Source organism: Pongo pygmaeus, chromosome 10 (genome assembly GCF_028885625.2).
Source record: "Pongo pygmaeus isolate AG05252 chromosome 10, NHGRI_mPonPyg2-v2.0_pri, whole genome shotgun sequence".
NCBI classification, from domain to species: domain Eukaryota; kingdom Metazoa; phylum Chordata; class Mammalia; order Primates; family Hominidae; genus Pongo; species Pongo pygmaeus.
In genome coordinates this window covers 105,800,907-105,814,517 of record NC_072383.2, presented here as the reverse complement: position 1 = coordinate 105,814,517, position 13,611 = coordinate 105,800,907, and the positions used below count along the sequence as shown (strand labels likewise).

The following is a 13,611-nucleotide window of genomic DNA, read 5'->3' as shown; positions in this document are numbered from 1 at the left end:
GAGCTCGGTAGTGTTGATTCCATACAGTTTTTATTCAGATAGTAAGCAATAAAAATGAATTCTGAACAGAAAAAGGTAGAGACTCTTCCCATTGTATTCTGCTCAAGGTATTTCCCCCAAAATAAGTTGAGAAAAGAGACCTCAAGAACAGGGCGACTGAGCACAGGAGGAAAAAAAAAAAAAAAAAAAAAAACCACAGCAACTTGCTCCCAGGGACTGGAGAAAATTTTTAAAAAAGAAGGTTGGAATCCATCAGTGTTTTATTAGTCATCTTCTCCTTCTCCTTCATCCTCCTCTCCTTCCTTCCCTTCATCATCATCTTCATCTTCTTCACTTTCATCCTCACCCCCTTCTTCATCAATATCTTCTAATCCTTCCTCATCTTCATCATCATCGTCATCTTCTGCTCCTTCTCCTTCTTCATCATCCATATCGGGAACCAAGTAGTACTGTAATGGTTTTGGCCAAATATCATCTTTGATGACCTCTCCTAGCTCATCAGCCCCTGCATGAGAATGGTCAGTAAACCAGGTAAAGAAGCTCTCTGGTTCTTCATGCTGCTTCTTTCTGCTGACTTTCTTCTGCATTTGACTTGAACGTTTCGTCAAATCCTTTCCAGATTTCCATTTGATTTCGATGGAATTTGAAAATAGCTCACCACTGTCATTCAGATGGAATTCTTTGGAGAAAACTTTATTTTCAAAGTGAGGATTTTCATCCACCCTGAACGCGCCCGATGTTGTCTGATCTCGGAAGCTAAGCATGGTCAGGCCTGGTTAGTACTTGGGTGGAAATAGGATATTCTTAATAAGAGGTATAGCCCAAGCAAAGGTAAAAATATAGAACAACTGTGCTTGTGTATGGGCTCCTTATGGAAACCTGCTCTGCTAGAATTAGGAGAATAGAGAGGGATGGAAGCTAATATTTGTTGTGCTCCTAGTTGTGCTAGGTGCTTGCAGCTCATATGTTTTAGGGTGTCTGCTCTCCTATGGGCCCTCTCTCTAGGAATCATCCCCATACAGGGCTGAAAGGGTGGGCCTGGAGCCATGTTTATGCCATTTGTCCAGTCTCACATCCTGGTCACAAATCACTGGACCATGGGTGAACACTGGATCTAAGCTCAGTTGATCCAGTTCTTCTCCCAGAAACATGGCACTAGGACACAGAAAAACTAACCTGGAAGACTTCCTATGGAAAGGCTGGAGTGTGGAAAGGTCCAGAGTGGGAAATAGCGAGAGGCAGAAGGGAACTGAAGAAAGCTGAGATCAGTCTGCACAGCATAGAGAAGGGAAAACGTGTACAGAGAAATAGACAGGATGCTGTAAGATAGATTCAGTAGCTCCTGGGAGATGGCACATGTGCCTGGATTCCAGCAATTCAGTTCCTGGTTTCTCTCCTGAGGATGCTATATTTCATTTCTTATTCCTTGATTTCAGTTGAATTAGTTTAAGTGCTTTCCTGTTCCTTACGATAAAAATAGCCTCGGCCAAGACAGTTTTCACATTTTTTTCAGATTATCCTCTTAACAATTCATTGAAATAGATATCACTTCCGCATTATTAATATGGATATCAAGGCTTAGAGCGGCAGTGTGACCTGCCTATATGCATTCGGTTGATAACGGTTGAGCTGAGAATCAAACCCAGGCCTGTCTGGCTCTAAACACCTTACACTTCTCCCTAAGGGACCTTGGCCAGTGTTTGAATCAACAGTTGATCCCAAAACACTTTCTCTGTAACTGCACAAGACACCCTCACTTCTGATGCTGTGTCTATTCAAGGCCAATCTGATAACTTTTAGTCATTCCGAGATTCTCCTGTGGAGGTTCAAGCCCAGAAAGCTTATTTAATACATGAATTCAGAAACTGTAAGAAGTCAGATGCTGTATTTATGACTCTTACTGAGTCAAATTCAATGCAATCCTATCCTTAAAAAATATCCAGATTCTAGTGAATAAAGAGAAACTGGTCAAAATTAGTAGAATTTTTCCAAATCAAGAAAATTAAGAATGTCTTTAATTTGGGGGCCAGCTAAGTAATTTATTCATCCTAAACAATACTCACTGAATGGTTGATATGCCTCTTATATTTTAATAACCCATCACAAGTACACCTTCTTTGGGCAATCTATATTTTAGTCATAGTCAACTCTTACAATCCTTTCAAATACCATGCTGCTCAAACCTCTATGCCATAATATGTGTGAAAATTCATTTCCCTTCCCCTATCCATCTGGAAAACTTCCACTCTTTAGGATTCAGCTGAAGGTGTCACCTCCTCCACAAAACTGTCTACTAACTCTGAGCCTCATGCAGGTTAGTAGATCTTTCCACTATGGCCCCAGGAAACCCCAAGCTTAACTCTCATCACTGCATTGTAATTGTCTCTTTGCAGTTGAGGTGACATGTTCTTCTCACTCCCATGCCAGGCTACTCTCTTTCCTTTCTAATTCCCACTTCCTCCTCATCTCTCACCTAATAGGAGATGAATTGCTAATCTAATGAACTTGAGATATTGATTAGGCTACATTTCATTAGTAAGACTGCCATGTTCAAGACCACTCTATCCTTCCTGTAGAAACTCAGGACTTTCCTACCCTTCCCCTGCCATCAGAGAAGGTCTGGGATGTGACTCAGGCAACCTCCTTTTCCTTCCATTTTTCTTCTGTACAGTTGGTAAAGTAAGAGATCATGTAGCCATGTGTGTGATGGAGGTGAGGCAGCTCTGCCCCATAGGCCCACCATTCTCCCCACACCTTTGTGCCAGCATCTTCACCTGTGTATGCCTAGATAAGCCAGGTGGGTTATGTACTACCAGCTATGCTACCTTTTTGGAGGGAAAGAAATGGGAAACCCTACTTCAGTTCCCCAGCTGAAGTCAAGTGGTCCAGCTCTGGGGACCAGGGAAGCCCTACTTTGCATGAGTGGTGATGAGGTCATTTAGTACCTGCCCATCCATTAACAAAGTGGAACTTGCTTTTCATTTAGATCTGTTTCCTTGTAAACTCTAGACTGTTGGAGTCAGCATTCTGGGCTAGGAGACTCGGAGCAGAGTTTGGCACTCAAACTACATCCCACAACCCCCATTACACACTTTTCAGTGAAATATTCTAACCCAGTGGGCTTTGACCCTGGCTACACATTAGAATCACCTTCTATACCAGAAATCCAGATGACTCTAACACGTGGCTAAATTTGAGAGCCCTTGCAAAGGAGAGCTTCACAGTCTCCCCCATCCTACCGTAACCAAGGACATGAGTTCTGCTATGAGGTGGTGGAAAGAAGCTTCAGGCATCAGTAGATTTGAATAGAGCTCAGAGTGGACTTGAGTTCACCTCTCTGTGCCTGCCATAGACCCATCATCTATAAAATAAGAGGATTCACTGTGAACTCTTGACATTTTGGGAGTCATAGACACCTTTGAAATTTTCATGAAAGCTATGTGCATCTCCTCAGAAAAATGAACATTTGCCCACATTCACACATTCACATTCAGCTTCTGGGGTGCTTCGATGCCCTGACACCCTGGCCTGCAGGATCACTGAGATCCTGTCCAGCTTTCAGCTCCAAAGGCCAATCTCTGTAATGTGCTAGAGAGGACCATTGGGCTGTCCAGACTTCATTCCTTTTTCAATCTTGTTCAAAATACATGTGCTTTGAACACCAGCACCAGCAAAATGCCCATGCTATGAGAAGCAGGGGGCATCTGATAACTGAGGGAATAGTTATCAGTGAGTGATTTATTAGTCAAATATTTATTGAGATTTTCAAGGCACCAGGCTCTAGGGATATCATTGTGAGAAAAAACACACACACACAAACCCCACATTTATGATGAGGGTATATTCTGATGGGGGTTTTTAGCTTTCATCTCACACTTAGTACAGGACGTATGTTCACTAAGTGGAATTCACCCATTCTACTTAAAAATCTCTCTTTGTCTCTGTCTCTTTCTTTTTCTAATGGCTGAAAGTGCATCGTTGACTTTCTAAAAGACAATGCAGAATTTCCTTTGAAACTGGGCAATGAAATAAAAGAGGATACAAACAAATGGAAGAACATTCCATGCTTATGGGTAGGAAGAAGCAATATCATGAAAATGGCCATACTGCCCAAGGTAATTTATAGATTCAATGCCATCCCTATCAAGCTACCAATGACTTTCTTCACAGAATTAGAAAAAACTACTTTAAAGTTCATATGGAACCAAGAAAGAGCCCGCATCGCCAAGTCAATCCTAAGCCAAAAGAACAAAGCTGGAGGCATCACGCTACCTGACTTCAAACTATACTACAAGGCTACAGTAACCAAAACAGCATGGTACTGGTACCAAAACAGAGATATAGATCAATGGAACAGAACAGAGCCCTCAGAAATAACGCCGCGTATCTACAACTATCTGATCTTTGACAAACCTGAGAAAAACAAGCAATGGGGAAAGCATTCCCTATTTAATAAATGGTGCTGGGAAAACTGGCTAGGCATATGTAGAAAGCTGAAACTGGATCCCTTCCTTACACCTTATACAAAAATCAATTCAAGATGGATTAAAGACTTAAATGTTAGACCTAAAACCATAAAAACCCTAGAAGAAAACCTAGGCATTACCATTCAGGACATAGGCATGGGCAAGGACTTCATGTCTAAAACACCAAAAGCAATGGCAACAAAAGCCAAAATTGACAAATGGGATCTAATTAAACTCAAGAGCTTCTGCACAGCAAAAGAAACTACCATCAGAGTGAACAGGCAACCTACAAAATGGGAGAAAATTTTCGCAACCTACTCATCTGACAAAGGGCTGATATCCAGAATCTACGATGAACTCAAACAAATTTACAAGAAAAAAACAAACAACCCCATCAAAAAGTGGGCAAAGGATATGAACAGACACTTCTCAAAAGAAGACATTTATGCAGCCAAAAGACAGATGAAAAAATGCTCATCATCACTGGCCATCAGAGAAATGCAAATCAAAACCACAATGAGATACTATCTCACACCAGTTAGAATGGCAATCACTAAAAAGTCAGGAAACAACAGGTGCTGGAGAGGATGTGGAGAAATAGGAACACTTTTACACTGTTGGTGGGACTGTAAACTAGTTCAACCATTGTGGAAGTCAGTGTGGTGATTCCTCAGGGATCTAGAACTAGAAATACCATTTGACCCAGCCATCCCATTACTGGGTATATACCCAAAAGACTATAAATCATGCTGCTATAAAGACACATGCACACGTATGTTTATTGCGGCACTATTCACAATAGCAAAGACTTGGAACCAACCCAAATGTCCAACAATAATAGACTGGATTAAGAAAATGTGGCACATATACCCCACGGAATACTATGCAGCCATAAAAAATGATGAGTTCATGTCCTTTGTAGGGACATGGATGAAATTGGAAATCATCATTCTCAGTAAACTATTGCAAGGACAAAAACCACACACCGCAGGTTCTCACTCATAGATGGGAATTGAACAATGAGAACACATGGACACAGGAAGGAGAACATCACACTCTGGGGACTGTTGTGGGGTGGGGGGAGGGGGGAGGGACAGCATTAGGAGACATACCTAATGCTAAATGACGAGTTAATGGGTGCAGCACATCAGCATGGCACATGTATACATATGTAACTAACCTGCACATTGTGCATATGTACCCTAAAACTTAAAGTATAATAATAATAATTTTAAAAAATGAAAAAAAAAAGAAACTGGGCAAAAGACCCTGTACCTTGGTCTGCTCTGACCCTCCCTTTCCTGTGTCCTTCCACCCAGAGCAAGGACTCCTTGAGGCTAAGGACATGTCCACTTGGGGCCTGCTCTCCACCCTTTCACACCATGCTCTTGTCATCTGTGACCCCGTACTCCCTGCCCAAATGTCCCTGAATCTGTTCCTACAGCTTGTGCAGGCTTCTTCTTCAGATGTCTCTTCCCCAGGCTGGGCCACACTGCTGGTTTATGTGTCCCTGGACCCAAGAGGTGGCCACAGGGCGGCAGTTTGCTGGGGATGTTGAAGGAGCTTCCATGTGCAGGATGGCATATCCACACAAATGCAAGTGAGGCCCATTGCAGAGAGCCAGAACTGGGAATATAGGGCCATGGGCTGGGGCTGGGGAACTGCCTCTCTCTAGGCCATCATTTTACAGCTCTGAAACTGAGAATTCTAAATTCAAACCTGGCCTTCTAGGGTATTATAAAAGTATATTTGTCTAAGTAGGTGGATAAAGACATATTTTAGTGAACAGTCTCTTAACCTGAATGACAACTTTAAAGTATTTTTATAGATGGTATTTGGGCCTCTGTTTGTACACTTCTTCCAGGTTCCACAAATATTAGCAGGAGAGTCTAAGGAAATAGGAATGTGGTATGGGCCCACCCAAGCTGCTTTGGCTCCTGACAGCTTTCCTTCATAGTCCCTTATACTAACCAAAGTAATAATAGCTAATATTTTAAAAAAAAAACTCTTATTGAAGTATAATATACATATATTAAAATGCACAATCATAGAATAAATACATCCATGTAACAGCCAACTGGATCAAAACAGAACATTACCAGCATCTCTTACACACCCTTACAATAACCACTCCCTCCATCCTTCTCAAAGGTGACCAGTATTCCGTATTACTTTGCCTATTTTTGAACTTTACATAAGTGGAGTCACATCATATATATTCTTTTGCATCTGGCTTCTTTCCCGCAATATTATGTTTATGATTATCCATTTTATTGCATGTAGAAATAGTTCATTCACTTTCATTGCTATATAGTGTTGTATTGAATCAATTTACCACTTTTCATTTACTTATTTGGTTGCTGATATACATTTGGATGGTTTTCATTTGCTACTAAGAATGATGCTGCTATATTTATTCTTGTACATGTCTTTTGGTGTCCATATACCTTCCTTTATGCTGAGTATATATTCCTAGAAGTGAGACTGCAGGATTTTAGGGTGTGTGAATACATTCAGCTTTACTGCACTGCAAAAAATTTTCCCAAGAGGTTATATGGAAAGATTTTAAAATTTTCTTTTATAGATAGAATGCTTGTCAGATTTCTCACTCTCTCATGTGTCAGTTTTGTTAAGGTTTGATTTCCTAGGGATTTATTCATTTTCTTTAAATTTCCAAATTTAAAAATAGACATGTTGTTTCTAACAGTCTCCAATTTATTCTTGATGCCCATAGGACCTATAATAATATTTCCTTTTTATTTCTAAAATCTGTCTTTTTTATTTTCCTGTTTTTATTTTTTTGCAAGTGATTTATTGATGTTATGAGTCATTTCAAAAAATAACTTTCGGTTTTGTTGATTTTCTTTGTTGTACATTTGTTTTCAATTTTATTAATTTCTACTTTTATATATATTACTTTTTTCCTTCTACCTTCTATAGGTTTTACTTGCTGGATATTTTTCTAACTTCCTAAGAGATATTTAAATAATTGAGTTTCAGCCTTTCTTCTTTTCCAACATATGCATTTTAAGCTATACATATTCTTTAAGCACTGCTTTAGCTGTGACCACAGGTTTTGATATGTCATATTTTCATAACCATTCTATTCTGAATACTTTCTGATTTCCAATGTGATTTTATTGTTAATTATTTAGAAGTATATTGCTTAATTTCCAGATATTTAGTGATACTGTAGTGGCCCATCGTTATTTATTTCAAGCTCAATTTCACTGTGGTCAGAAAGCATGTTTATTTCAATCCCTTAAAACGTTTTGAGATTTACTTTAAGGCCCGGTACATGGCCAATTTTGGTAAATGTCCATGTGCACTTGGAAACAGTCTGTATTCTGCAGTTGTCAGGTGTAGCGCTCTATATATATCAACTAGGCCATGTTTTATAATCATGCTGACTTTTTTGCCTGCTTGTTCTATCAGTTACTGAGAAAGATATATTAAAATCTCCAACTATGCTTCTGGATTTGTCTGTTTCTCTTTTTAACTCTGTCTTTATTGCTTCACATATTTTGAGGTATTGTTAATAGGTTCATATACACTTAGAATGTTTCCACTTTCCTGTAGATTGAACTTCTAATCATTTTAAAACACTTTTCTTTATCTCTTATAATTCTTCTTGCCTTAAAGTCTACTTTATCTGATGTTAATATAACTATACAGCTTTCTTTTGGTTGGCATTACATGATATACCTTCTTTTATCCTATTACTTTCAATTTTCTGTATCTTAGTATTTAAAGTGTATGTTGTAAAAAGAATATAGTTTTATTTCATTTTTTATCCAGTTTGACAATCTTTGGCTTTAAATTGGAATATTAAGTCTTTCTGCAAATCATGGAATTATCTACATATTTGGGTTAATTTTGTTATATCACTATTTGTTTTCTCTTTATTTCATCTGTTCTGTGTTCCCTTTTTGTACTTTTTTTTGGCCTTATTTTGGATTAATTATGTATTTTAATAATTCCATCTACCATAAACAAGGTTTTACCTATTGTTACTATTCTTTTCAGTGATTGCCCTGAAGACAAATGCACAGATAGACTCAGCCAAGTCTAATATCAGTGAATAAAATTTGCCAATTCCTGGACAATTCAAGGAACATGAATACTTCATTTACCACCCTCCCAGCTTTGATGCTGTTATTGTCATATATTTTAATTCTAAAAATATTTTAAACCACATAAGACATTAATATTGCTGTTTTATAAATATTCAATATTAATTTGGATATACCCACATATTTATGCTTTCCATTAATCTTTGTTCTTTCCTGTATTTCCATGCTTTCACAGTGTATCATTTACTTTCTTTTTTTTTCTTTTATTATTATTATTATTATTATTATTATTATTATTATTATTATTTAGGTTTTATGGTACATGTGCGCAATGTGCAGGTAAGTTACATATGTATACATGTGCCATGCTGGTGCGCTGCACCCACCAACTCGTCATCTAGCATTAGGTATATCTCCCAATGCTATCCCTCCCCCCTCCCCCCACCCCACAACAGTCCCCGAAGTGTGATGTTCCCCTTCCTGTGTCCACGTGTTCTCATTGTTCAATTCCCACCTATGAGTGAGAATATGCGGTGTTTGGTTTTTTGTTCTTGCGATAGTTTACTGAGAATGATGATTTCCAATTTCATCCATGTCCCTACAAAGGACATGAACTCATCATTTTTTATGGCTGCGTAGTATTCCATGGTGTATATGTGCCACATTTTCTTAATCCAGTCTATCATTGTTGGACATTTGGGTTGGTTCCAAGTCTTTGCTATTGTGAATAATGCGGCAATAAACATACATGTGCATGTGTCTTTATAGCAGCATGATTTATAGTCCTTTGGGTATATACCCAGTAATGGGATGGCTGGGTCGAATGGAATTTCTAGTTCTAGATCCCTGAGGAATCGCCACACTGACTTCCACAATGGTTGAACTAGTTTACAGTCCCACCAACAGTGTAAAAGTGTTCCTATTTCTCCACATCCTCTCCAGCACCTGTTGTTTCCTGATTTTTTAATGATTGCCATTCTAACTGGTGTGAGATAGTATCTCATTGTGGTTTTGATTTGCATTTCTCTGATGGCCAGTGATGGTGAGCATTTTTTCATGTGTTTTTTGGCTGCATAAATGTCTTCTTTTCAGAAGTGTCTGTTCATATCCTTCCCCCACTTTTTGATGGGGTTGTTTGTTTTTTTCTTGTAAATTTGTTGGAGTTCATTGTAGATTCTGGATATCAGCCCTTTGTCAGATGAGTAGGTTGCGAAAATTTTCTCCCATTTTGTAGGTTGCCTGTTCACTCTGATGGTAGTTTCTTTTGCTGTGCAGAAGCTCTTGAGTTTAATTAGATCCCATTTGTCAATTTTGGCTTTTGTTGCCATTGCTTTTGGTGTTTTAGACATGAAGTCCTTGCCCATGCCTATGTCCTGAATGGTAATGCCTAGGTTTTCTTCTAGGGTTTTTATGGTTTTAGGTCTAACATTTAAGTCTTTAATCCATCTTGAATTGATTTTTGTATAAGGTGTAAGGAAGGGATCCAGTTTCAGCTTTCTACATATGGCTAGCCAGTTTTCCCAGCACCATTTATTAAATAGGGAATCCTTTCCCCATTTCTTGGTTTTGTCAGGTTTGTCAAAGATCAGATACTTGTAGATATGTGGCATTATTTCTGAGGGCTCTGTTCTGTTCCATTGATCTATATCTCTGTTTTGGTACCAGTACCATGCTGTCTTGGTTACTGTAGTCTTATAGTATAGTTTGAAGTCAGGTAGTGTGATGCCTCCACCTTTGTTCTTTTGGCTTACGATTGACTTGGCGATGCGGGCTCTTTTTTGGTTCCATATGAACTTTAAAGTAGTTTTTTCCAATTCTGTGAAGAAAGTCATTGGTAACTTGATGGGGATGGCATTGATTCTGTAAATTACCTTGGGAAGGATGGCCATTTTCATGATATTGATTCTTCCTACCCATGAGCATGGAATGTTCTTCCATTTGTTTGTATCCTCTTTTATTTCCTTGAGCAGTGGTTTGTAGTTCTCCTTGAAGAGGTCTTTCACATCCCTTGTAAGTTGGATTCCTAGGTATTTTATTCTCTTTGAAGCAATTGTGAATGGGAGTTCACTCATGATTTGGCTCTCTGTTTGTCTGTTATTGATGTATAAGAATGCTTGTGATTTTTGCACATTGATTTTGTATCCTGAGACTTTGCTGAAGTTGCTTATCAGCTTAAGGAGATTTTGGGCTGAGACAATGGGGTTTTCTAGATATACTATCATATCATCTGCAAACAGGGACAATTTGACTTCCTCTTTTCCTAATTGAATACCCTTGATTTCCTTCTCCTGCCTAATTGCCCTGGCCAGAACTTCCAACACTATGTTGAATAGAAGTGGTGAGAGAGGGCATCCCTGTCTTGTGCCAGTTTTCAAAGGGAATGCTTCCAGTTTTTGCCCATTCAGTATGATATTGGCTGTGGGTTTGTCATAAATAGCTCTTATTATTTTGAGATACGTCCCATCAATTCCTAATTTATTGAGAGTTTTTAGCATGAAGGGTTTTTGAATTTTGTCAAAGGCCTTTTCTGCATCTATTGAGATAATCATGTGGTTTTTGTGTTTGGTTCTGTTTATATGCTGGATTATATTTATTGATTTGCGTATATTGAACCAGCCTTGCATCCCAGGGATGAAGCCCACTTGATCATGGTGGATAAGCTTTTTGATGTGCTGCTGGATTCTGTTTGCCAGTATTTTATTGAGGATTTTTGCATCAATGTTCATCAAGGATATTGGTCTAAAATTCTCTTTTTTTGTTGTGTCTCTGCCAGGCTTTGGTATCAGGATGATGCTGGCCTCATAAAATGAGTTAGGGAGGATTCCCTCTTTTTCTATTGATTGGAATAGTTTCAGAAGGAATGGTACCAGCTCCTCCTTGTACCTCTGGTAGAATTCGGCTGTGAACCCATCTGGTCCTGGACTTTTTTTGGTTGGTAAGCTGTTGATTATTGCCACAATTTCAGCTCCTGTTATTGGTCTATTCAGAGATTCAACTTCTTCCTGGTTTAGTCTTGGGAGGGTGTATGTGTTGAGGAATTTATCCATTTCTTCTAGATTTTCTAGTTTATTTGCATAGAGGTGTTTGTAATATTCTCTGATGGTAGTTTGTATTTCTGTGGGATCGGTGGTGATATCCCCTTTATCATTTTTTATTGCATCTATTTGATTCTTCTCTCTTTTTTTCTTTATTAATCTTGCTAGCGGTCTATCAATTTTGTTGATCCTTTCAAAAAACCAGCTCCTGGATTCATTTATTTTTTGAAGGGTTTTTTGTGTCTCTATTTCCTTCAGTTCTGCTCTGATTTTAGTTATTTCTTGCCTTCTGCTAGCTTTTGAATGTGTTTGCTCTTGCTTTTCTAGTTCTTTTAATTGTGATGTTAGGGTGTCAATTTTGGATCTTTCCTGCTTTCTCTTGTGGGCATTTAGTGCTATAAATTTCCCTCTACACACTGCTTTGAATGCATCCCAGAGATTCTGGTATGTTGTGTCTTGGTTCTCGTTGGTTTCAAAGAACATCTTTATTTCTGCCTTCATTTCATTATGTACCCAGTAGTCATTCAGGAGCAGGTTGTTCAGTTTCCGCGTAGTTGAGCGGTTTTGAGTGAGATTCTTAATCCTGAGTTCTAGCTTGATTGCACTGTGATCTGAGAGACAGTTTGTTACAATTTCTGTTCTTTTACATTTATTGAGGAGAGCTTTACTTCCAAGTATATGGTCAATTTTGGAATAGGTGTGGTGTGGTGCTGAAAAAAATGTATATTCTGTTGATTTGGGGTGGAGAGTTCTGTAGATGTCTATTAGGTCCGCTTGGCGCAGAGCTGAGTTCAATTCCTGGGTATCCTTGTTGACTTTCTGTCTCGTTGATCTGTCTAATGTTGACAGTGGGATGTTAAAGTCTCCCATTATTAATGTGTGGGAGTCTAAGTCTCTTTGTAGGTCACTCGGGACTTGCTTTATGAATCTGGGTGCTCCTGTATTGGGTGCATATGTATTTAGGATAGTTAGCTCTTCTTGTTGAATTAATCCCTTTACCATTATGTAATGGCCTTCTTTGTCTCTTTTGATCTTTGTTGGTTTAAAGTCTGTTTTATCAGAGACTAGGATTGCAACCCCTGCCTTTTTTTGTTTTCCATTTGCTTGGTAGATCTTCCTCCATCCTTTTATTTTGAGCCTATGTGTGTCTCTGCATGTGAGATGGGTTTCCTGAATACAGCACACTGATGGGTCTTGAGTCTTTATCCAATTTGCCAGTGTGTGTCTTTTAATTGCAGCATTTAGTCCATTTACATTTAAAGTTAATATTGTTATGTGTGCATTTGATCCTGTCATTATGATGTTAGCTGGATATTTTGCTCATTAGTTGATGCAGTCTCTTCCTAGTCTCGATGGTCTTTACATTTCGGTATGATTTTGCAGTGGCTGGTACCGGTTGTGCCTTTCCATGTTTAGCGCTTCCTTCAGGAGCTCTTTTAGGGCAGGCCTGGTGGTGACAAAATCTCTCAGCATTTGCTTGTCTGTAAAGTATTTTATTTCTCCTTCACTTATGAAGCTTAGTTTGGCAGGATATGAAATTCTGGGTTGAAAATTCTTTTCTTTAAGAATGTTGAATATTGGCCCCCACTCTCTTCTGGCTTGTAGGGTTTCTGCCGAGAGATCCGCTGTTAGTCTGATGGGCTTCCCTTTGATGGTAACCCGACCTTTCTCTCTGGCTGCCCTTAACATTTTTTCCTTCATTTCAACTTTGGTGAATCTGACAATTATGTGTCTTGGAGTTGCTCTTCTCGAGGAGTATCTTTGTGGCGTTCTCTGTATTTCCTGAATCTGAATGTTGGCCTGCCTTGCTAGATTGGGGAAGTTCTCCTGGATAATATCCTGCAGAGTGTTTTCCAACTTGTTTCCTTTCTCCCCGTCACTTTCAGGTACACCAATCAGACGTAGATTTGGTCTTTTCACATAGTCCCACATTTCTTGGAGGCTTTGCTCATTTCTTTTTATTCTTTTTTCTCTAAACTTCCCTTCTCGCTTCATTTCATTCATTTCATCTTCTAGGGCTGATACCCTTTCTTCCAT

The 13,611-nt window shown here is 38.9% G+C and overlaps 1 protein-coding gene across 1 annotated transcript; it reads right to left on the bottom strand.

Moving 5' to 3' along the window:
- Window positions 1–263: 263 nt before the first annotated feature.
- Window positions 264–1,151, bottom strand: LOC129010768 (protein SET-like). Its single transcript, XM_054445264.1, has 2 exons — window positions 1,021–1,151; window positions 264–723 (listed from the first exon to the last, which is right to left on the bottom strand). Exons 1-2 carry the CDS (start codon window positions 1,149–1,151, stop codon window positions 264–266), a joined length of 591 nt encoding a protein of 196 aa, XP_054301239.1.
- Window positions 1,152–13,611: the final 12,460 nt, after the last annotated feature.

Coding starts and splice junctions, on each gene's coding strand:
- LOC129010768 (XM_054445264.1), bottom strand. CDS start 1,151: ATGTTTCTGGGAGAAGAACTGGATCAACTGAGCTTAGATCCAGTGTTC. Junction 724..1,020: donor AGGCCCACCCTTTCAGCCCT/GTATGGGGATGA, acceptor GGGCGCGTTCAG/GGTGGATGAAAATCCTCACT.